General features: G+C 39.8%; 5 protein-coding genes across 6 annotated transcripts; 2 read left to right on the forward strand and 3 right to left on the reverse strand.

Annotated features, from left to right (window-relative positions):
- Positions 1–699: 699 nt before the first annotated feature.
- Positions 700–3223, reverse strand: LOC121997422. The gene is made up of 4 exons (XM_042551819.1): positions 1656–3223; positions 1370–1506; positions 1060–1277; positions 700–968 (listed from the first exon to the last, which is right to left on the reverse strand). Exon 1 carries the CDS (start codon positions 3129–3131, stop codon positions 1929–1931), a length of 1203 nt encoding a protein of 400 aa, XP_042407753.1. The 5' UTR covers positions 3132–3223; the 3' UTR covers positions 700–968; positions 1060–1277; positions 1370–1506; positions 1656–1928.
- Positions 3224–3501: 278 nt separating this feature from the next.
- LOC121997423 lies at positions 3502–10531 on the reverse strand. Its single transcript, XM_042551820.1, has 5 exons — positions 9972–10531; positions 7361–7573; positions 6907–7055; positions 6715–6783; positions 3502–4961 (listed from the first exon to the last, which is right to left on the reverse strand). The coding sequence occupies exons 1-5, from the start codon at positions 10158–10160 to the stop codon at positions 3668–3670; spliced, it is 1914 nt and encodes a 637-aa protein (XP_042407754.1). The 5' UTR covers positions 10161–10531; the 3' UTR covers positions 3502–3667.
- A 188-nt stretch (positions 10532–10719) lies between these two features.
- On the forward strand, positions 10720–14086 carry LOC121997424 (aminomethyltransferase, mitochondrial-like). The gene is made up of 3 exons (XM_042551821.1): positions 10720–11522; positions 12598–12716; positions 13442–14086. The coding sequence occupies exons 1-3, from the start codon at positions 10944–10946 to the stop codon at positions 13986–13988; spliced, it is 1245 nt and encodes a 414-aa protein (XP_042407755.1). The 5' UTR covers positions 10720–10943; the 3' UTR covers positions 13989–14086.
- Positions 14087–14539: 453 nt separating this feature from the next.
- On the forward strand, positions 14540–22041 carry LOC121997425 (protein transport protein SEC23-like). Of its 2 annotated transcripts, XM_042551823.1 has the most exons (13): positions 14540–15420; positions 15519–15692; positions 16734–16895; positions 17576–17718; positions 18528–18603; positions 18721–18893; positions 18978–19056; positions 19932–20009; positions 20231–20392; positions 20482–20745; positions 21022–21126; positions 21403–21557; positions 21885–22041. In XM_042551823.1, the coding sequence occupies exons 1-12, from the start codon at positions 14644–14646 to the stop codon at positions 21547–21549; spliced, it is 2340 nt and encodes a 779-aa protein (XP_042407757.1). In that variant the 5' UTR covers positions 14540–14643; the 3' UTR covers positions 21550–21557; positions 21885–22041. The 2 variants fall into 2 exon arrangements, with proteins under 2 accessions (XP_042407757.1, XP_042407756.1); XM_042551822.1 differs by lacking the exon at positions 21885–22041 and having other exon boundaries at positions 21403–21873.
- Positions 22042–23436: 1395 nt separating this feature from the next.
- On the reverse strand, positions 23437–26533 carry LOC121997427. The gene is made up of 3 exons (XM_042551824.1): positions 26047–26533; positions 25448–25582; positions 23437–25354 (listed from the first exon to the last, which is right to left on the reverse strand). The coding sequence occupies exons 1-3, from the start codon at positions 26476–26478 to the stop codon at positions 23708–23710; spliced, it is 2214 nt and encodes a 737-aa protein (XP_042407758.1). The 5' UTR covers positions 26479–26533; the 3' UTR covers positions 23437–23707.
- Between the last annotated feature and the right edge of the window lie 294 nt (positions 26534–26827).

Raw genomic sequence — 26827 nt, forward strand, 5'->3', positions numbered from 1 at the left:
CTTCTCCTCATCCCTTCGTAGGTTTAGGGTTTAGCACGATTATGATGTTTCAACTAATTTTTTTTCATATTTTCTTGATATGGGGTCAGCCAAACTACATACATTATGATTACCACTTGCCGAGTTATGATTAACAAGAAGATTAACTTTCAAGTCAACATTTTGTGCCCAAAAGTGAAGTAGATATGCATAATAGTTTAAGAATTAATCACGATATTAATCCACATGTAGAGATACATATACATACATCATTTTACATTTTGTAGTTTGTACAATTTTAAACCAAATCTTAATTCACTTTTCAAGAATGCCAACATTGATTAATTTAACAAACACTAGTTCTCCTAACAATTAATCAAATAATTATGACTTCCATGGAAGCTACGAGTAAGGATATAAATTAATTAAGTATACAAGTTAAATTGCTTCGTGAATCTACATTTAAATTCCCCGCCCCCCCCAAAAAAAACCATTTAATAAAACTAAGGAGGCGTTTGGTTTAGGGTAATAGAAGTGGGGAATGAGAATGAGAATCATTGATTCCCATTGTTAATGTTTGGATTATAGGAATAGGAATACAAATAAGGGAATGAATTCTTGAAATTGGGTAATAACTCATTCCCATGTACCACCCTTCAATGAGTCATTACCCTATTTTCATCAATCAAAATATTCCCTTATTCTAAAAATACCCTTGACTTAAAATTAAAATTTTCTCCATTAATATCAAATATCATTATATTTTCTCCTTATTCTTACAACTAAACTCTTACAACTGTTTCTATAGCCAGCCATTTCATCTGCATGGCCCAGTAAATGGCCTCGTGATGTCTGAGCGGTTCCCAGTCCCACAGCTCACATGCCTCGACTTTGTTCCATCCAGACGAGCTTTGTTCCTTCCTGTTCCGCAACAGCAATCACCAACTGGAGTAGGCCAGCGTCACAAGCAGCCATGCTCATCTTGATCTCTGACACATATATATATATTAACAAGACCTTGAGCGAGGGAGTATGAGTTTACTTTAAAATTGCTAATTAGTAGAGCAGAGCGGATCTTACCACCATTGCAATCTATTCTTGTGATTCCAGGGGACCCAGCGGAGCCGAGAGAGGGCACAGGACTCACAAAGCATCAATCTATTGTATTAAGATAGATCAACCAAGTACAACCAACGATCACATGGTTAATTTTCTACTACTTCTAGCTCGCACTCTTGGAACAACAGCTAAGGAATTGGCTGTTTTTTCGCCTTAATAATTGTTCTTTGACTCACTAGCTGCCAAAACAAGCAGCAAAATTGTTTTTTTTTTATAAACATAAAGAGTAAAGAGAGAGAGATGGAAGGGGGTAATAAAGAACATGCCATACATCGCAGAGATGGGTATCTTTGCCTGCTGGACCAGCGGAAGCCTTCCGATCGCATCGTGACGTCGCCGGCCGCCGAGCCGAGCGAGAGTGCGAGTGCTGCTGCCGCTGTATGTCAGTCTCTGAAACGGCCTATTTTCCTGCGAAAAATTGAATTTTGGAAAAGAAGATACGAATTAGATGCAGAAGGTGGTTTAAAATGCGATGAATAAATACGGAGGCGATGTAGGTAAAGGCTAGCCACACGGATATTATACAACAGTACGGTCATGGAGGACCACATGCTAACCTGAGCATCTGATCCGGATTCCGGATAGAGGGAAGGAAGGAGGAGGCGTATGTTAACAGCTCTAGGGCAGTTGACGCGGCTAACACGCGCCCGGCGCAAAAAACACAAGCCGTATGAGCGGCAGCTCGCTAATGTACGCCGCTCGCCGGAGAAAAAACAAGGGGTAAGATTCGAATATCAAAGAGCAACATGACTAGATCAGGAATTCTTGAAGCACAAGGATTTAGGAACAAAAAGACATTTGAATTTATTTATTTTGTTTTCTATTATGTTCTAGTTTATTTTTGGGGAGGCATGGCGATCCTGACGCCGGTGGCGCCGGGCAGACCGGGCAAATTCCGTCCGGTTCGATGCGTGGCCGTCGCGATTCTTCTTCTGCTGCGATGAGAAGAAGTGGGCGAGGCCGAAGACGGAGACGGTCTTGCCGGAGCCGCGGAGAGAGCCCACGGGTAGAACGTTTAGTACGGGCGCTATCCTGACGTTGGCGGAGTAAGACCTCTCGACGCCCCTCTGTCGCGGCCTCGGGCCACCGGTGAAGCTCCCCGGACTGCTCGAGCTTCGCTCCAGGCCTCGGAACACGATCTTGCCCGACGAGCTCATCCGCGGGCTTTCCACCGACACTCCTCGCGGTGATTGCGTTGTCAGTTCGGCAGCCCGCCGACTAGGGTTTAACCCGTCTCTCGTAGACGCCGGCATGGCGGAGTGCGGCCGTATAAGGCGGACTCGGGGAGGGATGGGGCGTGGCTTGTCTGTATCGATGGAGAGCCTGACGAGGTCCTCATGGTCGGGGCCCGAGGAGGAAGAGGAGGAGGAGGAGGAAGAGTGGGATAGACGGGAGGCAACCGGCGCCGAGTCGTGATCCGAGTCGCGGAGGAGGGGGAGGCTCAGCGACGCGTCGAGGGAGTCAGTCTTGGATTGCCGGTGGAGTAGAAGATGCTTGAGTGCCGACCTAGGGATAGCGCTTCTCGAACCGACAGATGCCCTCGCCGCTTCGGCGACCGGTGCACCGAGCACCGCTTGCACGCCGGTAGACTTCGCAGCCCGCGCTCTCTTGAAGCCGAGAAACTCGCGCCAGCGAGAGGCGCACCGTGGCGCGCGGGGGGAGCACGCGTACGGATCGGCACCGGCGGCGATCTCCGCCTTCCTAGGGGGATCCGGCAGGCCGATCTCCGTGGCTGAGATTGGCTCCGCCTCCTCCTTCACCTCCCCCATTTTCGGAGTCGCCATCTGAAGCGGAACCAGCTTTCCCTCGGAGAAGAGCTCATCAGCGGCGAGCATGGAGACGTGATCGTCGTGGAGGCGGAACTCGAAGTCCTCGGGGGAGGCGTCGGGATGGCCTTCATCAGGAGGGGCCACCTCGGCAGAAGGATCGGTGGCATCGTCGCTGAAGGAGATCCTGGGACCGAGCCAGGCGAACGCCTCCGTTGGCGTCGGCGGCGGTGAGAGGGTGACGCTGTTTAGCAGAGCGGAAGCCATCACGAAGCAGAAAAACGGGCCGCAGAGGGAGAAAGAGACGTGGGCGAAGTGTTTGAGTCGATCGAGGTTTCATTTATTTATCCGTCCTTTGTCTTTAGCTAACAAAATTTTTTTAAAAAAATTATTTTTGAACATCCTGATTTTTAAATGATTTTAAAGATTTAGGGGTCAGTTTTAAAAAGAGAAAAACATTCCGGACGTCAGATAAACTTTCCCTGAAACAAACAACTAACTCTGGCATAGTTTTGGTAACGGCACAAACGTCTGTCCCGTGCCTCTCTTTCGCTGCGTCCTTTCGAGCCATGTAATTTCTTGTCTAACGCACTTTTCAAAGAGAAAAGGATTTACAATCCTTTCAGTAATAGTGAGAATTAGATCATCTTTCCTCTATACAAGTTGAAAAAATAAAATGAAAGAACAAAAGCAATCAGTTGTTCTCTCACAGTAGACAAATTTCATTTACAATTTATCTGATTTCCAACTTACAAAGTGATTTTCTACATATCTTCAAAGCCTAACAGCCTTTGGCTTGCAATTCAATCAATTGTTGTTACATCAGAGTCTTCAAAGCCTAACAAGAGCGCTCGACGGACTGGTGAACTGGGTTGCATCGGTGAACCATTAGCTAATTTTGCATCAGATATGGATCTATCATCCTCTGGCATATCAATCCAGCTTCTCCCTCTGCTATCAAAGTTTGATGATTCTTCTACATCTACCCTGCCATTCCAGTTTCTCTTTCGACTCTTTTGGACCAGCTGAGTCCTGAGACAAATTTCAGATTCAACTATGCATTTGTTAGTAGCTTCCACATGCATGCTTAGTTTCTGATTTGCAAGTTCTTCTTCCTCCTCAACCATGTCAGCCCAAAGTTTCCTCTCAGTCTTCCTGATCAGTTGAGTCTTGAGATTAACTTCAGATGTAGTGGAATTTGAAGCTGCGGTATCTATGCTGATGTTGAAACTTCTTAACTCCTCTATCAAGTCGTGCCACGCCCGTACACCAGTCAGAAAAGAATCGTGTTTCTTTGTACCTGCTCTACTTAAAGCTGGGGAATGACCATCCTTCGAAATTCTTATGGGAGTCTCAAAGATGTTAGTTAGTCTCTCATCATTAATAAAGGCATTAGGTTCTGTGTTCCAATTCTGATTTCTGCTACTTGGCAAGCTCCCATCACTTTTTTGTTGTGATTTTACCGTCGCAGTCGACCATATTCTGTTCAAGCTCTTGGGTTTCAAGACATGATCTTTTTCTCTAGATTTCAGGTAAACATGCTCTTGTATCGCTGCTCTTTGTCTAGTTAAATTTGAAGAATCTGGTGTTTGACCTGATCCCCTGATCAAGACTGAATCGTTTTCTAAAGCTGATTCTGTGTCAATTTCATGGTAACTCTGTCTTTCTTTAACTAAGACAGACCTTTGGCTTTTGTTCTTACTGGCCAAATCTAAATAACAGCTAGAGCTAATACCATCAAACTCATTCTGATCAAGATTGCTAGTAAATGCAAACTTCTCCGGCACAATCTCTGTCATTTTAGGTTTTTTCTCCCACCAATATTGAATATTGAAGAGTTGGTCATTCCCACCTTGTAAAATATCCTCTTTTAGAAAATCTTCCTCGTTGCCAAAAGGATCACCTTGAGGTTCAAGTTCCATGAGCACTTTAACAGCCCTTTTCAAAGATTTAAGGGAGAGCTCATCAAAAGCTTCTACTAGTGCACTTCTAACAGATTGTAGGATTGACTTAGCCTCCACAAGTCTTCCGTTCTTCATCAAGCAGATGGCTAAATTACACTGCTTCTTGTTATCCTCCTCGATTGCCAATGCTTTCCTGCAACCATACACAAAAGGAAAATTTTAGTGGCTTAATCTTCAGTTTCTTATGCAACTTTCCCCTTTCCACCTGCAAACTGAATAGTCAAGAACCTTTTAAGTGATAAATCTGTGTCAAGACAGGACAGTAGCTTTGAGTAGCTCAGTCATTATATTTCAGAAATAATTAAGTCAAATATCCTTCTTTGACTCAGCAATCATGAACTGTGAGTTGCTTGTTAAACTTTTTAAAGAGTAACCTAACGCACAAAAATTATACAAAATATATAACCATCATCTAGACTATGGAGCAAGCTACAAAAGTAGTTAAGGAGAAAGATAGCAATGAATATCACACTTAACTTTTTCTACAGTGATATTTTCAATTGTATTATATTGGTGGCAAAAAAAAAAAAAAAGGTGAATATGCTCGCCCCCAGTGCCCCCGCCAACCCGTCCCAGGCCAACACGGAGGAGGTAAATTACGGGCGGCTACTAGCCTTTGGAATAGTGACTAGCACATAAGGGAGACATTTATCTCGGTTTTGCCGAGATTCGAACTCCAGACCTCATTGGTGGCAACACCTCATGTGCTAGCCACTAGACCCATCCGAGGGGACTTCAATTGTATTATATGGCACTTATGTTAGGAGTTTCAGGAATTGAGCTAATTGCTTTGTACAAGAACTATCTACTCTACATCTTGTTAGTGTTAGATTATATATGCTGGAAACTGGTAGTTTACTGCAAGTTAAATGAATGGCAAAAAGATAAACTTTTAGGGGTGCGTTTGGTTGGGGGTTATCCTTGATAACCTTGGTTATCCATCCAAGGTTATCAACAAAAACTCTGTTGGTTTAAGTAATCGATGATTCCTGACTAATGTTCTATGTTCGACACGTAAACAAAAGGAGCATGCAACCCGGAATCTCGGAAAACCGAGGTTTTTCTTGATTCCAGGGTTAACGATTTTTTTTATTACCAAAAATACCCTTCGATAAAATAAAAACATTAAAAAAATATATAAAAAATGTAAAAATTAAAAAAAAAACATAAAAATAGGAAAAAATTTTAAAAAATGGAAAAACATAAAAAAATAGAAAAAATGTAAAATTTTTTTAAAAAATATATAAAAAAAATTTAAAAATTAAAAATTAAAAATAAAAAATAAAAAATTTTAAAACGTAAAAAATAATTAAAAAAATAAAAAAAATAAAAAAAAATGTAAAAAAAAAGGAAAAGTAAAAAAAACTAAAAAAAGGGAAAACGTAGAGTTAAAATAATAATAATAATAATAATTAGTTTTGAAACCAAGGGTAATACAGTAAAATATTAAGATAGGTTATTCACAACATTTGGTTATATAACTAGGTTATACATGACCCCATTACCTATTGCAACAACACCACATGCAAGTACCAACTGTGCCAGTAACACCACATGCGTGTTATCATAATAAAACCCAAAACTCATCACTAGAACTTCTTTACTTGAGCCCACCGCTAGCATAAAAAATGGTTTCATCCTTATCTTTGCACTTTATTGCAAATATGGAACAACCTTTGAATTGTTTAAACAAGAAGCTAGGTGAGTGATTAAACATAAATCAATTTCCTGTTTACTCAATCATTAATCAGTAAGCCAATAGCATAGATGCACAAATTATTTACTTTTTATTTTGTTAAAATAAAACATTCACTTGATCACCACTAAAGTAAATTATTAAGGTAAATGTTAGGAAATGGTAGCAAAAGTGATTCACAGAACCTCACCTGTAAAGTTGTTCGGCTTCTCCATAATTCTCAGATTGCATGTGAAGCCAGGCAAGGTTTCCTAGAAGCCTGCGAAAACATGTTCTTGATCAAATGAAATTTGATATTCAGAGTTCAGTGTGTCCAAACTAGAGATAATAACATTTGCCAATACATTTATTATAGAGATAAAATGACCAGAAACCTAGCTACCTGCATTTTTCATGGTCAAGGGAGACATAAAACCTTTTGCCTTTGTATCTTGTTAACTTTGTTTTCCTCCCACCAAAGGCTAGCCCCTCATCAAGCATCTTTAACTTGAAGTTTAGCATCTCAATTTGGTCATTTATTCTCCCACATTTCTAGTAATGCACATGAAGAACAGGAGATTACCACCAGATTACACAAATTATTCTTTGTATGAAATTTACTACAGAAATTGATACCAATATAAATTCTATAATGTGAGATATAGTTGAGAATATTATTGGTCCTCCAATAAAATGGGAAATAGTTTGTTGATCCACTGGTAGTATAGATCATGAGCAGATAATCTGTGATACTAATTACCAAGATGAAAACTAGCATTCATAACGATTAGCATTTATTTTCTTATAGTACAGTAGGCATTAATTTACCTTGTGGTTCTCTAAAATGTTGAACTTACCTTGTAGAGTTCAAGAAGGACATTGTCGATGGATTCTTGTGATAGGGGAGAGCATAGGTGGCGAAAAGATTTAATAGCCTCTATGGCTTCTTCAGCTCGATTCATCTGTTTCATTGAAAAGGCCATGTCCTTCAGTGCACTGTCAACTCGGTCACCACTGTTTATAGCAGCCCAAAATAATGGAATTGACTTTTGTGGATCTTTGTCAATAATCTGCCATTCATCCAGAAAAATTGTGAGTCCAAGTTAACCACTAATTATGAAGGAAGGTATTAACTGATGAGGATGTAAGAATGAACAATATATATCTTCAAGAGCCAGAACAGTAGCAAGAACTATAGATTTACAAAAAAGAATATTTAGTTTCATTGCCTTCTCAATTTGAAGTTGCCATACTGAAGTGTTGCCAAAAGTGGGTTAGTAATGACTGATTTCCTCAATTTGGTCCATGCTCATGAAAGAATTAAGTGCACAAAAGGCCCATTTCATGCAATACTTCAATCCACAAAGTTGTGAATGATGCCTGAATAAATTAACGGAGCTAGTCAAATAATTTCCTATTTTTATAGCATAAGCACTAGCTAATCAAACTTGTGTTTTGATATTTGGTAAGGTTCAAAGTTAAGTTGTGATCTAATAAGTCTAACTGAGTGTGGAGGAAAGTCTTAAGTGATTTTAGACAAAGTGAAAGCCTTAGTTGAGGCTAAGCAAAGAAGTCCTAGTAGACACTAGGAAAGTGAGAAGTCCTAGTTGTGACTAGAAGTCCTAGTTTGTGGGACTGGGCAAAGTCTCGGCAGGTCGAGGATGTCGGGCGAAATCCTAGGGTCGAGGACACTAGGTGAAAGTCCTAAGGTCGTGGACACCAAGCGGGAAATCCGAGGGTCAAGGATACTAGGTGAAAGCCCTGAATTATCTGATGTTGAGCAAAAGTCCAAACGTTTGAAGGACCGGTTTGACAAAAGGTAAACTCTCCTGAAAGCCCATTTTAATCCTTACATTGAGAATTACAATAGGGGTACTAGTAATTGTGTCGTTGGAAAGAGAAATATTTGCAGCACTAGAATAACGTATTGGGCCTTAATATGTTGGCCCCTTGGGAATTCTTCAAGCTTTGGCAGATGGAACTAAACTACTTTTAAAAGAAGATCTTCTCCCGTCTAGAGGAGATCTTCATTTGTTTAGTATTGGACCGTCTATAGTAGTCATATCGATTCTAAGCGGAGTTGGTAGTGTCATCTTAGATGAGACCAACAAAGCTTTTCTACAATAGGTCCCATATGCTAGTAGCATAATAGCTCACATGGCTTCGAAATGTATTCCGGTGTCTGTTAATATATGAAAATTGTCAAAAATTGGAATATTAAGCTATTGTAGTTGTGAATCTCTATGTTTTTACCAGGAAATGCAAATTGTTATCAGGTTTAAGATCATTCAACTATCAAACTTGCATGTCTTTGCTTTTGTCACCGAACAATGATGGTTGCTTAGTTGAACGAGTAATGGCTATGCAACACATGCTGGTATGCTTATCGGTGTTGCTCCTTTTATGATATCAAGTTCAAAATAATATAAACAAATCACACAGAACATTCACATACCATCCATGCAAATACTGACAAAATACCACTCAACAAGAAATATTCTGGTCTAGAAAACCTATAAGAATATCAAGAGGGTCATAACAGCAGCTATGGATACAAAAAGTTTAGATAATTAGACAATCTCTTGAGATTATCAAATAACAATTAGAGATCTTTTCTCTATTCCAAAAATAGTTGTGAGGAAGAAATATGATTACTGTCATCATAACACTTAGCACACAAGCTACATAAGGAGAACTAAGCTTACGAGTTAGAATTGTACAATGGTATAAATTCTAATTTCAAACGTAATTTGCTAAAGCAACCAAATAACACAATTCCTATAATAGATTGCATTGAAAAATTGTTTGATAGTTAGTCAGAGATATAGAAATTATATAAAGAGAACTAGAAAATGATTGCCCTGTGAAAGTTCTTGTTGTCTTAAAAGTGGGCAAAAATGAATTTGTAATTCCCATAGGAAAAAGATAAAGAAAATTAACTATCTGATTACTACAACAGAAACAATACCAACTCACACAATGACGTCAAAGGTTAAATTACTCCCATACCATGAGTAAACTATGACCAATGATATAAACCTTTGTAGAGTTCACTAGGCGACAAGATTCATGTAACCTGGCCAAATATTTGGGACAAATACTCCTGGATGATGGTAATGATGTATACGAGTAAATTAAGAGAAGTGGAACCTGACTTTGTTCCTTCTTAAGTATTCACCCATCTAAGATCATAAATTATCTTTCTTAGCCAACAGTTTGCTATGTAGGACAAAATTGGGGTATCACACATAATGAAAAGGAAATTATGTAGATTGAATCTTACAGATAGATTATTCTTAAGAAACATAACGAAATCAAACAGTTTATCACTCAGATGGGCAACGGAATTCCATAAGAGCGAATAAAAACGATTCAGTAACCACGAGGAGCAAGTTATCAACTTATAATAATGTTTTTAGAAAGGATACATTTCTTGTTGCAATGCTAGAAAACTTCAATTCTGCTTGCCTGGGCGTGTTTGGCTAGCACATAAGGGGAGCCCTGCGGCTGCAGATTTGGCATCCCATGGCCGGAAGGTGTACAATAGCTCAAATTGCTCGCGACCACCGTCGCCTTCTGGGGAGTACACGGAACCGTCCACGGAGGCTCCAATTTCGCCGTCTCTCTCGCCGAAAACTTCTTTGCCGTGCTCCACATCGCCACCGTGCCCCAAATTTTCTTGGCGGAAACAAAGAGAACCCTCTTTCAAGAAATCATCTTTTGCCTCAGAAACTCTTCAGACATTCTCAGACTCAGACAACAGGCTGAACCCTCGGAGACTCCTTTGATTTTGTTGCCGGAAAACCAGTTTCTTGGAGCTAAACCTCGAAGGAGATGGAGGGGCCGATCAGAGGGCCCTTGCCGCTGTCACCGGTGGAAAAGGACTTCCAGTCCCAGCAAAAAAACCCCTCGCTCCTGCCTCTTCGAAGCCGGAAAACCACTTGCTATCGCCGGAGTGCCGCTTCCAAATGCGAGCGGAGGTGAAATGTACGAACGAGGAGGTGATGCGAGAGCGAAGTTTAAAATTATAGGGGTTTTATTTTTTTATTGTTTTACTTAAAAGTCCAATTTGTGTTTGGTTTTTAACTCCCATGTTAAATTATATTATTATTTTTTACCCTTTTAAAATTTTTACTATTTTAAAATTTAATTTTGCAATTTTGCCATTACAAAATTAATATCATGCACAAATGCCATCGAAAGTTACCGAGCTGAAAGAACGAAAATAGACGAAGGGTTGCCACTGGAAGCCCATCCCTGGCCTCCTCCCACGCCAATGGATCAGCGGATCCTCCTCCACCCACTCCATCTCCTCTTCTATCTCTTCGTCTCCATATAAATCTCTCTCCGATCTCTTCTCCGATCACTCCGCCAACCTTTCTCTCAGTCACTCTTCTCTCTTTTCTGTTCCAATTCGATCCGGTTCAATCGGAGTCCGAGATGCGAGGAGGCGGCCTGTGGCAGCTCGGCCAATGCCTCTCCCGGCGCATCGCCCAATCGAGGCTCGGCGCCGCCCCCAAAGCCCGTCCCTTTTCGGCCGCCCCCGCCGCGGAGCCGGTGGAGCTCAAGAAGACCGCGCTCTACGACTTCCACGTCGAGAACGGGGGAAAGATGGTGCCTTTCGCCGGGTGGAGCATGCCCCTCCAGTATAAGGATTCCATCATGGACTCCACCCTCAACTGCCGCGCCTCTGGGAGCCTGTTCGACGTCTCCCACATGTGCGGCCTCAGCCTCCGCGGCCGCGACGCCATTCCCTTCCTTGAGACGCTCGTCGTGGCTGACGTCGCCGGGATGCGCCCCGGCACTGGGTCGCTCACCGTGTTCACCAACGAGCGCGGCGGCGCCGTCGATGACTCCGTGGTGACGAAGGTGCAGGACGACCACATTTACCTGGTGGTGAACGCTGGGTGCAGAGACAAGGACCTGGCGCACATCGGCGCCCATATGGAGGCCTTCAAGAAGAAGGGAGGGGTTGTTGATTGGCACATTCACGACGAAAGGTCGCTGCTTGCCCTCCAGGTATTCCAGATCTGCTCTAGGTCGATCTTAAGGCCACAAATCTGATCTTGATTTCTTCTCTATTTCATTTCTACATAAAGATCTCTGCTGCGGTCGATCTTGATAATTAATTAAAGAGTAGACCATCATCCTTACAGAATTCAGTTCATAGTTTTCAGATTCTATTGCTGGTGTTTCCATCTAGTTCATCAAAACTGATGTGTTTTTTTTAGTACTTTGCTTACTCATCATCATGAATAAGCTATGGAGAGACTGTTACTTAACATTTAGGGAACGAAACATCAATGTCGTTTCCAGCTTTGAGGTTGTTAGATATCTGAATCCCACCTTTGTGCATATTTTAATTCAATTGTAGAGATCTCAATTGGTTGTATGAATGTTGGTATTTTAAATTCTCTACATTGCATAGAGATCATATACATTCTGAGCATTCATTACAATCAAATTAATATGATTCAAGATTTCATTCTACTTTTACTTGATGAAATAGTGCATACTGGAATGTGATAAACATCATTTTAAACACCTGCTTAGGTAGGACATCATTGTTTAATGCTTATCCTAGCAGAATATAATTCTGTTTGATATTGAATTCATTTGTCCATCAAGTTTGTGACTGAGCTACTACAATCAAATGGCCAGTGCACTATACAGTTATAAACGTGGCTTTGTTTATTTTAATCCAAGAAAAATTCTGAAAATTAAATTGTTTTTATGGATATAAGATTTTGATGTTATCAGATTTCTTCTTGAGAAATTATTTTGATTAACTTTCGACATATGGTGAGGCATCAATCGCTTCAAGGACAGAAGTTGCTATGTGAGTTGGTCTTTGATGGCTATAGCTCGTCCTTAATGCCTCAATTTGCTCATATCTTAAGCATGATTCCATTTCTTTGCCTTTACTTTCATGCTTAAGAATTCATATATAACCTAACACTTGTATCGAATGCAATCTATATCCTTATAAAAACCACTCTCATCAGTCTGTGCATCAGCTATTTTACTGTTTTTTGATCAATTTCCTTGCTGGCTAACTCTGAATTGGCTTTCCTTTCTTCATGAACAAATCCAGGGTCCTCTTGCTGCATCAGTCCTTCAGTTGCTGACAAAAGTGGATCTAAGCAAACTTTATTTCAGTGAGTTCTGCACATTGGACATCAACAGATCCCATTGTTTCCTTACAAGAACTGGGTACATGTTTCTTTCTTTTTTTTTTTTTTTTTTAAGGATTTCAGGAAGTTATGTGACATGGATCAGGACAATAATTTTTTTTTTTCAACACTCAAGGCCTTGATTGAATAAAATTGCAACAAAAGGACATAGCGAGAATATGCTGTCATGCTCCCTACGAATGTGTTGACTGTTGAACAAGTAGATAACTATCTATTTTTTTAAGAGAGAACTAAATGATCCTTAGGTCAAGGCATCAAACTATTAATTTTGAGGAATGAACATAGTTAAATCTTTTTTCCTATATCATCCCATACCTGTGAGTGTGAATGCAAACAACTTAGTCCTTGGCGAAGTGAAATCAAAACAGTTGACCTCTCTGGGTAATATCAATGCCGTATAAGCATTACAGTACAGTTCAAAATGCTTGATCTATTATACTATAGTCGTATTGCTTTTCAAGATAGTATGAATGGTGTCTATGAAATTGATGGTGGATACTAGTCGAAGGATTCCCTCTACGGCATCCTAAGTATCTCTCATATTTTGCTGCTTAAACCCTTATATTGTCATCGCTAATTGAGTCAACATGTCTAATCATCTATCTCAAATCATTTTAAAATCGTCTTTAAATTTGTAGCTTAAATACCCCATGCGACCATAGGCAAACTAGAAGTCATGCCACCATTTCTTGCTGCTTCTTGAATCACAACTATTCCCTTATCTCATCTTCCTGAGATTTTCAGCTATACAGGTGAAGATGGTTTTGAGATATCGGTTCCATCAGAGAATGCTGTGGATCTTGCCAAAGCAATTCTGGAGAGATCTGAAAGGAAAATAAAGTTGACAGGGTTAGGTGCCCGTGACAGTCTTCGCCTTGAAGCTGGCCTATGTCTATACGGGAACGACATGGAGCAACACACCACACCTGTTGAGGCTGGCCTCACATGGGCAATTGGCAAACGAAGAAGAAAAGAAGGTGGCTTCTTGGGCGCAGACGTGATCCTGAAGCAACTCGAGGAAGGGCCACCGGTCCGACGCGTTGGTTTCTTCTCAACAGGCCCACCCCCGCGAAGTCACAGCGAGATCTTGAGCAGTGATGGTGAAAAGATCGGAGAGGTGATGAGTGGTGGGTTCAGTCCCTGCCTGAAGAAGAACATCGCAATGGGGTATGTCAAATCTGGTCTCCACAAGCCAGGAACCGACGTCAAGATCATCATTCGGGGGAAGTCAAATGATGGTGTCATTACGAAGATGCCGTTCGTACCAACGAAATACTATAAGTCATCCTAGATCTGTTTAATTTGAGTTTGAGAGTTTCCAATCTGTTTCTATGGAGATAATGAACAACTGCAAATAAGAACACCTCCCAAGTTTTAAAGGTCGCTGCTTCATCTGTGTTTGTGGTTCCTTGAAGCTTTGACTTAATTTTGTGCTTCAAATAAATGCTTCAGGCTTGAAACAACTTGATATAAAAATGATATTGTTCTAAAATTAAAAAAAGGTCTAAATGTGAAATCAATAAAATTTTAATTTATCAAATTGTTTTCTCAATGAATGATATGTTTTATCAAAATTGTATTAAAGCTATCTTAGTTGATACAAAATGACTGATAAGAGCTGAAATTACCATGGACAGTGTTAATGGTTGAAGGTTAAAATGAAAAGAGTTTTTAAAACTATGGAAGGCATTTGAAATGGAAATAAATTTCGGGGAGTAAATTGAAGATATCCCTTGGCAAGAAATGGAACCTTCACCGGGTTTGAATATTGTAATGGCCCGGCCCAATTCGACTGATTAACAGCCCAATTTTACCTGTCTTCTCCACGCGTTACTACTTGTTTCACTCCATTTTTATGCGGTCTTTCCATCCCAATTCCAATCTCAATCTCTCTTCCCCGCCGGCGATCGATCTCTGCTCTTCTCGACGCCGGCATCTCTTCTCCGATGGAGGAAGACTTCGCGGGAGGCGCAACCACCGTCCCCGACCCTGACGGACCCGACGGCGTCCGCATGACCTGGAACTCCTGGCCCCGATCCAAGGTGGAGGCGAGCAAGTGCGTCGTCCCCGTGGCCGCTTCCTTCTCCCCGATCCGATCCTCCTCCTCCCTCACTGTCCTCCCCTACCTTCCGCTCCGCTGCAGGCCGCCTTGCGCCGCCGTCCTTAACCCGTTCGCCCGCGTCGATTTCGGCGCCAAGATCTGGATCTGCCCCATATGCTTCTCCCGCAACCAATTCCCTTCCCACTATGCCGGCATCAGCGAGACCAACTACCCGGCGGAGCTTTACGCCCAGTGCTCCACGATCGAGTATGCTCCCCCGCACATTGATGCCGCCGCACCGCCGCCGCCGCCTCCCGTGTTCCTCTTCGTTCTTGACATATGCCTCATAGAGGAGGAGCTTGACTTCGTCAAGTCCGCCATGCGTCGCGCCATCGGCCTTTTGCCCGACCATGCCCTTGTCGGGTTCATCACCTTCGGCACCCAGGTCCTCCTCCACGAACTAGGTTTTGCTGATTTGACGAAGGTCTATGTGTTCCGTGGTACGAAGGAGATCACGAAAGAGCAGGTCTTGGAACAGTTGGGGCTTTCGTTCGCTGGTGTTCGACATGGCTCTGTTGCTCCTGGGTATCCCAAGGGACACCAGGCTAATGCGCTGCATCCTTCGACATCCGTCAATAGATTCTTGCTTCCAGCATCCGATTGTGAATATACTCTCAATGCTGTGAGATCCACTATCTACTTGCCCAAATTAGTTTGAGCGATAGCGTTTCTAATCTTATGCTAAAAATTTTCTTCCTTCCCGTATTTGTTCCATTCCAGCTGCTAGATGAGTTGCAATTAGATCGCTGGCCTGTGGAGGCAGGTAATCGGCCGCTGCGTTGCACTGGAGTTGCCCTTTCTGTTGCGGCTGGCTTACTAGGAGCATGCATTGCTGGTACTGGTGCTCGGATCATAGCTTTAATTGGGGGACCGTGTACTGTTGGCCCTGGAATGGTAATATACCCTGCTTCCTTTGATAGCCCTTTTTGCCCTCATGATATTGTAATATTAAATTCAAGGTATTAACAAGTGATTCTTGTCAGTTCTAGAGCCCAGCGGCAGGCGGCAGCCTAGGCAGGGCCTAGCCAGTTTGGAATTAAAATATGGTTAGGCACTCAAGTTTACAATCATATTAAAAATCACTAAGCATGTAACAATAATAACAAAATATATCTTGCTTTGCATTTAATTGGGAAAAAAATCATGTTAAAATATTAATTAAGTATGATCAATTCACATTGCAAGAAAATAGATAACTGGCATCATACAGTCAACTTAGGATGTATGCTTGAGACTAAGGGATTAATATTATTCGTTATTGGACCCATCTCTTCCACTAAATTGCTTGTTTTCCTCAATGAACCAAATTGGGCTCCCAAAAAGGGCTGCCTAGTACGCAAAGCGGAAGTATGCCAAAAAGATTAGGCATTCACTTAAGCTGTTTTTTAAAAAACCATGTGTAAATTAGATATGCTTCATAGTTTTTGGCATAAGTGATGGATTTATTTTGTTAAGATGGACTTTAAATAGTCAGGATATTCAAGGTGTTGATGATGATAATGATGGCAATAGTGTAGTATGCTCTTACAAGTTACAACTGGAATCCTTGGTGTTTATAGGAATCCTTATATGTTTATTGATTTGTGATCTATCACTACTCTTATCTCGAATATGATTGCTGTGTGTCGCCAAGCATCTCTGTGCTTAAACATCTCTCTGTCTCAGTTCTATTAGGTTCAGGCGCTTTTTTTAGTGTATGTTTCATATTGAAACTGCTAGTTTAGTGTGTAAATTATGCTTTGCAGTTCTTTTTCTTGTTTTCTCCTTTACATGATGATAATTGTGTTGCTAAAATATGATTTCACCTTGCTAGATTAAAGTTTGAGCATGCAATTTTGGTCCCTTCTGATGTCATTTATTTAAAAAAATTATGATGGGTGGTTTGGAATCCAGTCAATCCACTGTTTGCTAGAACTTATAGTATATCACTTGCAGATCGTGTCAGAAGACCAATCAGAGCCAGTCCGTTCACATAAAGACCTTGATAAAGATGCTGCTCCCCACTTCCACAAAGCTATCAAGTTTTATGATAATCTCGCAAAGCAGCTGGTTAACCAGGGCCATGTCCTGGACCTTTTTGCTTCAGCACTTGATCAGGTTTAGTTTGTTCAATCTCATAGCCATCTTTCCATTTTAGCAAACTTCTTTGGAAGTTGCATGCAGCAATTGTTGCGATCATACTGTTTTATATTTGATGAACATAGGATTGAAAATTTTAAAATTTTTATATAGCTATTTGTTGTCTATGTTGGACTGGTTGCACTGGTTACTTTCTTCAAATGTCTTAATTATCACTTGTCTTGACACTTTGTTATCTTCTGTATAATGCTTTAAAACATATCTTATCTTTGCAATATGCATGTTGATTGTCATCAACCTTCAAATAAATGCTCCACATGTATATTTGAAGTTTTTAAATAAAAATGCTACTTATATGGCTGCATATTTGTTTGTAGAATTTGCATGGTGGCCATATATCCACATTGTACCAAGACGAAATAAGGAACCACATATAATTGTCATATTCCAGTTTTTATGATTTGTATTGTTAAGACATTACCCTAGCTTGTAAGACCATAACCACTTGATTTTAGAAAGCAAGATGTTTATTTGTAGCACCTCAAATTGCTACATAATTTATGGTGTTTTAACTTTGGAAGACCTGCCAAACATGATAAATAAGTTTTATTGTAGGCTTCAACTGATTTTTTCTCATAGAATCTGTTATAAGTATGACAAAAGTGAAATGATTTTCTTGCCCATGAAAATATATGCAGGTTGGGGTTGCAGAGATGAAAGTAGTAGTTGAAAGGACAGGTGGGCTAGTTGTCCTTGCTGAAAGTTTTGGGCATCCAGTTTTTAAGGATTCATTTAAGAGAATATTTGAGGATGGCGAGCAGTCTCTTGGGCTTTCCTTTAAGTAAGTAGGTTGCAATATTTTTCAATAGTTATATGTCACATCAGTATACTTATCTCTTTGTAGATAAAATTGTTGTACTTGGGTATCTGTAGTTAAATCTGCTGTCCAGTTGCAGACATTAACTAAGGAATCGAGATAGATCTATTAGTGATCAAACGCATTTTTAACATGAATCTTCTCTGTCTTATTATTTGTTATAGTATGAGTTCCATGTTTTACTCTTTCTGATATGAGCCTCGGAGCTTATTCAGCCACAGTCCTTGTGCTGTAGTGAAACTGTGACAAAGCATGTTAGTTAGCGATTAAGCATTTCCAGGCATATATTTTCAATTAAAAAAAAAGACAGCTCGATGCATAAAGCTCCCGCCAATGCAGGACCCCGGGAAGGGTGTATTGTATATAACTATACCCTACTTTACAAGAGGTTGTTTCCAAGATTCAAACTTGTGGCTTCTAGGTCACGCAACAACAACTTTACGGTTGCGCCATATATATTTATTGATTATTTTGCCAATTGCCAATTGATTCTCTACTTTCTAGCAAAAGGTTGCTTAAAACCCCTATTTTGTCTAGAATTTATGGTGCACTAATATTTTTTTTAATCAGCATATTCCTAGCACTCCTTTCTTTATCCATAAGACAATCATGTTCCTTTAACCTTTTAACTCAAAGTAACATTATCATGAACATTAGGATATCATAGGCCAAATAGTTTTTGTTAGGGGAAGAAATCAGTGGTGATTATATATTTCTGTACTCTTACAATTCTTCAAGGAACACAATACTTATGGCTCTTTCTATAATCTCAGTGGTACACTAGAGATCAATTGCTCAAAGGACATCAAAATTCAGGGAATTATTGGACCGTGTACATCCTTGGAGAAGGTTATTATATTTAAATGCTGAACTTGACTTGAGTGGTTTATGATGGAATGCATTTTGGAAAAAAAGTTGAAATTTTTCTGTCTAGTGAATGCAAAGCTGACTAATGGACAACTGCAGAAGGGCGCTCTCTCTGCAGACACTATCGTAGGACAAGGGAATACAACTTCATGGAAGATGTGCGGTCTCGATAGAACTACTTGTCTTACAATTTTCTTTGATGTTTCACCGAGTGAAAAATCAAATCAATCTGGAATTCCAAATCCACAGTTGTATATACAATTCCTAACCAAGTATGTTGTTTTCTTCGTTACTATTATATATGTTCCATTTTTAAAATGCAAGTTATGATAATTATCGATTTGATGGATGCTTAGCTATCAGAATCCTGATGGTCAAATGAGGTTACGTGTTACAACAGTTACCAGGAAATGGGTTGATGGCTCCAATACAGAGGTAAGTTCCCAGTTTTCCACTTTATATATGAGTTTCTAGGTTATTGTTCCTTGTTCGTATGCTCTTAACGGGGGATCACACATTCACACTTGTTTTTTCGTACAAGTAGCTACAGGTTTTGCTATTACTTTTTACTACCATCCGACTGTTACAGAGGCTTTTTCATCGGTTCAATACATAATGATTGAGGCCAACTTTGGTTGGTTAATCCGATTAGTTCATCGATGGTCGGCTAGTATGATGGTTCTAATGATGATTCTTCACGTATTTTGTGTACCTTACAGGTGGATTTAAAAAACCCCGCAAATTAACTTGGGTTATAGGTGTGGTTTTGGCTGTATTGACCGCATCTTTTGGCGTAACTGGTTATTCCTTACCTTGGGAACAAATTGGTTATTGAGCAATCAAAATTGTGGCGGGCGTACCTGAAGCTATTCTTGGAATAGGATCGCCTTTGGTAGAGTTATTACGTGGAAGTGCTAGTGTGGGGCAATCTACTTTAACTCGTTTTTATAGTTTACACACTTTTGTATAGCCTCTTCTTACTACTGTATTTATGTTAATGCATTTTCCAATGATACGTAAGCAAGGAATTTCTGGTCCTTTATAGAATCATAGATATTTGTAATTGATCATATCATACTGGCAGGAACGATAGACAATAATATTTCATCATTGCTAGAAATATGGATTATTGAAAAACTAAGACATGTTATTTGTATATTTTTCTTCAACCTAAAAATATTGAATTCCTTATTTGATATAAATAGTTGAAGTAGCTTAATTTAAATTTGATTTGCAAATCTTTTTCAATTTATTGGTTTCTTACTATGATTAGACTTGATTTCTTATCTGTCACATTACTCAATGTGAAGGAATTGGTGGAAGGATTTGACCAGGAAACTGCAGCTGTTGTATTAGCAAGATATATATCCTTAAAAATGGAGATGGAGGTAAAATCTTTTAAGATCTGGCTTTTGGTAACATGGCTTGGCAGTTGGCATATATCCTTATTTATTTGCACAGTTTAGTGTGTTCTCTTTCTTATTTTTTCCTTTTGTCACACCAGTAGGGAAAATTAGTCTATTGCTAGAATTATGAAATATGCTTTGAGATGATACAGTTAAAATGAATAAGTTACTGAGCTTTTGTATTCATTAATAATTTTCTTTAGGAAGAATTTGATGCAACACGATGGCTGGATAGGTCTCTCATTCGCATTTGTTCACGATTTGGTGATTACCGAAAAGATGACCCTGCTTCATTTACACTACATCCAAACTTCTCGATCCTACCACAATTCATGTTTAATTTACGACGCTCACAATTTGTCCAGGTACTTTCTCTCGTTGACATCACAAGCATTATTTCAGTGTGCCATACACCTCTTTGTTTATTATTTTTGGGTGGATTCTCTTGCTACAGGTTTTTAACAACAGCCCTGATGAGACTGCTTATTTCCGTATGTTGCTGAATCGTGAGAGTATCACCAACTCCGTAGTGATGATCCAGCCTTCACTGCTTTCTTACTCTTTCAATTCGCCCCCTACCCCTGCATTGTTAGATGTGTCATCTATAGCTCTAGATCGCATATTATTGTTTGATGCATATTTCAGTATTGTCATTTTTCACGGTGTGACCATTGCTCAGTGGCGCAATATTGGATATCAGAATCAGCCAGAACATCAGGTATAATGGTGTTCCTTGTGATGACTACTTAGCTTCTTACAAACATGATTTTTGTCCCCCATCTTTAGAGATGGATATCCATAATGGTACCATTGAAAATTATTGCTTTAATTGTTAATACTTTCTAATTTCATAACTATTTTCGATGTTTATGATGTTTCCATATTCAACTTACATATATGCCTCAGTAGGAAATTAATGGGATTTTGATATTTTCTGCTAGGGTACTACCAAAGGTGTATGAAATTTGATCCTTGCATTTTTAAACACTTGCAGGCATTTGCTCAGCTATTACAAGATCCTCAAGTTGATGCTCAAGCAATCATCCGAGAACGCTTTCCAGTTCCCAGATTAGTTGTCTGTGACCAGCACGGTTCCCAGGTACTTTTACACTGCACTTTCTACGTGTTATATGTCAAACCCATCATTGCAGAAATCGCTGCACAATGTCTTTGCGCAAAAATATACCAAAAATTTTCTTTCTAAATTCATTCGAAAATGCTTAAGTAAAAAAAATAGCCTTAACCCTCCTAGGACTTGTATAAACTGAGAATTCCCTATATAATGATCACATCAGAACTGTATGGGCGATCAGTTGTATCCACTTTTTCTCAGTTATGGTGCTGATCGTCAAATGCGTGTTTGTCTCCTCTGCAGGCAAGATTTCTGTTGGCAAAGTTGAACCCATCAGCAACGTATAACTCCGCCCATGAGGTTGTTCCTGGCAGTGATATCATATTTACTGATGATGTCAGTCTTCAAGTTTTCTGTGAGCATCTCCAGAAATTGGCTGTTCAGTCGTGAGGAGATAGGTATGCTTCTCCTTGTTCTATCTTACTTGGGTTTGAGTTAGATCATGGCATGCGCCACTTCAACTTCTTCGCATTTGTTCTTAGTTAAATTCCTTAACCATTCACAAGGATGAAATCATCCAGGGTTTTGTTACTCGATTGTTAAGTTGAGGTGGCGTGTTGGCCTTGCCATGTAGTGAAACAGAATTGGAATAGTCATGTAGAGTAGTAGTTAATCCATAATTTGCATGCTTCCATTTATCAAGTATAGGATATTCCGTTATGTTCTTTTTGACTTATAAAACATTTGTATTGCGAATCTTGATAATAAATACACTCCTTTGACAGCATATCAAAGCCATTGACTGATTTCACGGGTGTTTAATGTATTCCAAAACTATTACCATCATCAAGGGTGTTTATCCTAATTTTTCAGAATCCCTTATATGAAATTTCTCTCTATTGAGTTGTATTGTGAGAAAAGAATGAAGAGCATTTGAGAATATATCTTGGTACTTGTTTGCTCTCTGTGATCACATCATAATGTAGTAGAGGATTCACAAGAGAACATTTTCTTATGGCAAAATCTAAAAGATCCATTTTAAAGAAAAATAATTCATAGAAGAACAGTTCTGCGTAAGTGAGATTTTGTAAAGATATAATATTCCATCCCATCAGCATGATGATATTAGTAATCATGTATATCTCCTGTTTTATTAGTACATTCGTAATGGAAAAAAAAATGATAAAAAAACTTACTTATCAATCACAAGAGTCATTATTCTTTATTTAATTACACTAGAAAAGTGATTAAAATGCATCCAGAAAGACAACTAAATTAACCATTAGGAGTAGTCCTTTTCCTATTGTTACTGATATATTTGTAAAGATAATCATAATAAAAAAAAATTGATGAGCCAGTAATAAAGATCAGCAGATTAAGAGTGAGGTAGATTAAAAATTAGATAGGACATTTTTATTTTTTTTGATAAAAAATGGTGGATATACATTATCTAGTGTTATAATTATCTAATTTAGTTTCTTAATAATTAAATTAGTTAATTATTTTAAAGTTTAATAAATATATAGATCCTAATTCAAATTCTCTTTTAATTTTAAAATTTAGTCAGCTCCATTCTCTTACTATTATCTTTCTTCCAGACCTTTCCTGGGCATGTATAAAGTCTATCAATGACAGTTTGATCTGCCCAGATTAAAGCTCGGAACATAATATAAATTAAAGCTCGGAAACATAATATATATATATAAATAATTATAAACTAAGACTCGAATTAATTAAAATTATTATATATAGAATACTATTATATTAAAACATTTTTTATTATTTGAGCATGATCAAAACTATTTTAATATGATTATTATATCAATAATGACATTAATATTTTAGCGTATCCTAATAAAAAAATCCTCGGAAAATCCTTTATCATTATTCTTTTGACAGCGTCGAATGCAAAATGCATTGCAATGGGAATCATCATCCAGAGGAAACAGACAATAATAGACAATGATATGACAAGGCATGCATTATGTGCACTTGGAATCAAGAAGTTTGCATGCAGAATGAGCTGGGTGACAGTGATGCAGCAACAAATTTGTTCATCAAATTATTACTTCTGTTTTTCATTTCCTGAATCAGAGATTAAATATAAAATGATCACTCAAAAGGGTGGCAGTAGTAGTAGTAGTAGTAAACTTGAACTTATAAGTTATAACAAGGAAACTATGTTTGAAGAAACAAGACATCATATCTATAAACTTTAATATCTCGATATGAACTTCAAGCAACAAGTCTCATAAGTACTCAAGTCTGATGCTTTTGGGAAAGGAGAAAATTTTCACTAGTAATTTTCTACTGGATCTGCAGATTAAGAGTTCTTAATACAAGTAGCAACAGCAGTGTATTATTGCATTGACAGAAAATTTAGTTGTCTAATAGCATTTACAGTAGACTAGAGTACAAAGTTCAAAAATAGATTGATACTAAAGTTGCTTATCAGAAGGTTCAAATGTAGTAGCCTCTGAGAACAATGTATCGAATGCTTTATTGATGGAAGTGTAACGCCAGAAACATCTTCAACAAAGGAACATTCATTTCTTGCAGTCTAAGAATGTGCTCACCTTGTTGCGCTACAGATATTTTCATTGATGAGCTAAATTTTCTGTTTAAGGACATGACGCAACTGAACTTTTTGACTCTCCATTCTAGCCTCCATAAGCTTTGCCTTTAAACTTTGCTTCTGATTACCCAGTGGCCACTCAATGCACCCTTTCATTCCTCGAGCAATATAAGGATTCAACGAGTCAGGTGAGCTCCACTGTCCTATGCTCCCTGGGCTGAATCCAGTTTCACCTAATCCTAAATCAGAAGATAGGGTTCCATTTGATATCCATCCGTTAGCATGCTCGACAGAATGCTTCTTTAACTCTTCGTCATTATTTGAAGTGAGTGTGCCATTGGAAAGCCTCCCATCTGACAATGACATTCTCCCAGGTTTTACCTCAACCGATGTTTTCTTGAGATCTTCTACGTTATCATGTGTTGCCGATCTCCATAGCCTATACAGTGAAGACACCTTTTTCCTTAAATTTGCGTTTGTAGAACAAACTTCTATGGTTTCAGTGTTTAGTTTGTTGTCCCCACTTTCCTTCCGGTTGGCTTCATTTGGTGAAGCATGAGTTTCCTTGCAGTAACCATTAACATATTGTTCACTACCATCGAGAGTATTGCTGGAGCCTTGTTCCTCAGCGTGACTAACTGCTTCCCAGTCACTGTCATCTTCCGCATCGTCATTGCTATCTATGAACTCATGTACATGGTGTTTTATGGGATGCTCAAGAAAGACATCTGTCTCGGGACTGCTAGTGTTGATCTTTGAGGTATGACTTCTGGGGCTGTGACCACAACAAGGTTGAATGTCTCTCTCGTTAGTTTCTTGTCTTGACTGGAGTTCTTCAAAGACAGAATAGATGTCTTCAGAATCAGGTGGTGGCTGGTAAGTGAATTCCTTTATGGCCTCAACATTAACAGAGTTTATTTTGTCTTTGAGTAACTCAGCCTCTCTCGATACTGCCACATCCATATCTTCAGCTTTCTTTGCAGCTAAAAATGCATCTACCTCTGCTTTTAGCTCCCTCATCTGTGAATACTTTTCCCCGAGAGTTAATTTTGCATCCATTAACTTCATCTGAACCCGTTCTTCACGCCATACTTCTGCCATCTGCAGCATCCTCTTCTCCTCTTCAACTTCTTCTCTCATCTTCATTACTTCAACCTTGAGAGCCTCAATTTCTGCTTTGTCTTCCCCAATCTCTTTCGCAAGCTCATCACAGACCTCCTCAACGAGCACACGAGCTTTGCATTCATTCTCATAATCCTGCAAGAGCTTCTTTGCAGTCATTTTGGCCTCAGCAAGCTCATTGACAAGCTTGGAATGAACAATCTCTATCCTCTGCCGCTTCTTCCTCTCTCTATCAAGGTCAGCCTTCATTGCCTCAATTACAGCACGTACCTTCTCGTGTTCTCTGCTCCGCCATGTTGCCTTCTCCTCTGCAAGTCTTTTCAAGAACTGGTCCAGCTTTTTCTTTGCAGTTCTCCGTTCTGTCTCGAGCTCACTAATGTGAGCATGAGCCTTTTCAAGCTCAGCCCTGAGTGAAGAGACAACAGAGACAGTGTTCAGCTCCTGGTCTTCAAGAAGCTTCAAGTGACTGTAGAATCTGTAAACCTCTTCTGATGTCATTGAGCTCCCAGGATCCCATTTAGTTGCCTTCTCCATTGCAGAAGTAGGAAAACCAGCAAACTGCACAACAAAAATATGCCAACTCAAATTACATAAGCTAACTGAGAAGAAAAGTGTAGATATTAACCAAATCTATGGAACTCAAAAATATACCTTGTGGAGTTCACCATATTGAGGACTTAAGACAGAGACAGGACTTTCAAATTCATGCTTCTTGCTCTTCTTAGTATGGAGGTCAGTGCTAAGGGGATTGTAAAGCAGCTGAACTTTTTGATGACAAGAGATAGGCTGAAAAGCGGAGCTATAATTAATCGCTTTCAATGTTCAAGGAACAAACATATACCATCACACAGGAAGAAACAAAAAATACACCATCCCATCCTCGTAATTAATGGTTCACTAACCACCAACACGAGCACTAGATGGTAGTTCAAGCTTCCAAGATCATGTTCCACTCAACTAACCTAAAAGATCGTAGATTTGAACTGATTTTGACTAAACCTATCCGTTTGATGTATTGTTAGAGGATAAACCAGACATGTCCATTTAAAGCCTCCCCCATTTTGTAAGAGATTTTGAAGAAAATGTTCCAGTTTGTGTGATTTGGAACAAGGTAAGCAAGTACACCATTTTTCTCCGAAGCATCATGTCAAAATGTAAACTTACTTCAAGAATCATACGGATCTTGACAAGAGAGAACAGAACCCTAGAAACAATATGTTAAGGTTGTGAGGATCCAGCCAGTGTCATACCTCACGGCCAGGGGGAGCTCGGGGACCTTCTCTGCCACCGCATCCGGCAGAGGCATCAGCGTCTAGAGGCCGCAGACTCCAGATCCCAGCGGCTAGCTTCCTCGCAGAGATCCGAGGAAGCAGGGGAGGCGGCGCCACCTCTCCGACCGTGACATCCTCAACCTTCCGCCCGGCCTGAGACGCGGGCTTCTCGTTGAACTTCCATCGAAGCAGGGGGGTGCTGGGGCCACTCCTCCTTCCCCCGGAGGTGGATCCGCCCTTCCTGGGCCGAGACACTGCGGCGGCGGCGCCTGGGAATGCGGGGCCGCGGATCCGGCGGCGGGGGTGGGGCTTCCGTGGAGGACGGAGATCGGAGTCGGGAGGAGGCGCCACGGACTTAGACGGAAGGATCTCGTGGAGGCGGTTCGCGGCGGCGGCAGCCGAGGTCGGCATTGGCTACAACGTTCACCGCGAGAGCATCCAAAGAAAAAGAGTGGGGCGGAGGGAGGCGACAATGGATCAGTGATCCCCTATAAAACAGGAAACACCAACACATGATTGTTGCTATTTTAATTACCTATTTACCCATGCGAACATATTTTAAGTATAAAATTACAATTTTAGACTACATACTAAAAATCCACCCTTAGTTTCATTTTTTACCCAAACACACCCTATTTTAGCTTTTTAAAGTTACATTTATATTTACATTTTCATTCATTTTTTTGCCAAATAATTTATTTAGTAGGCAAGATTCGTGAATGTCTCGAAAATTCAAAAATGTAAAATAATAAAAAATGGC

Source organism: Zingiber officinale, chromosome 6A (genome assembly GCF_018446385.1).
Source record: "Zingiber officinale cultivar Zhangliang chromosome 6A, Zo_v1.1, whole genome shotgun sequence".
NCBI classification, from domain to species: Eukaryota; Viridiplantae; Streptophyta; class Magnoliopsida; order Zingiberales; family Zingiberaceae; genus Zingiber; species Zingiber officinale.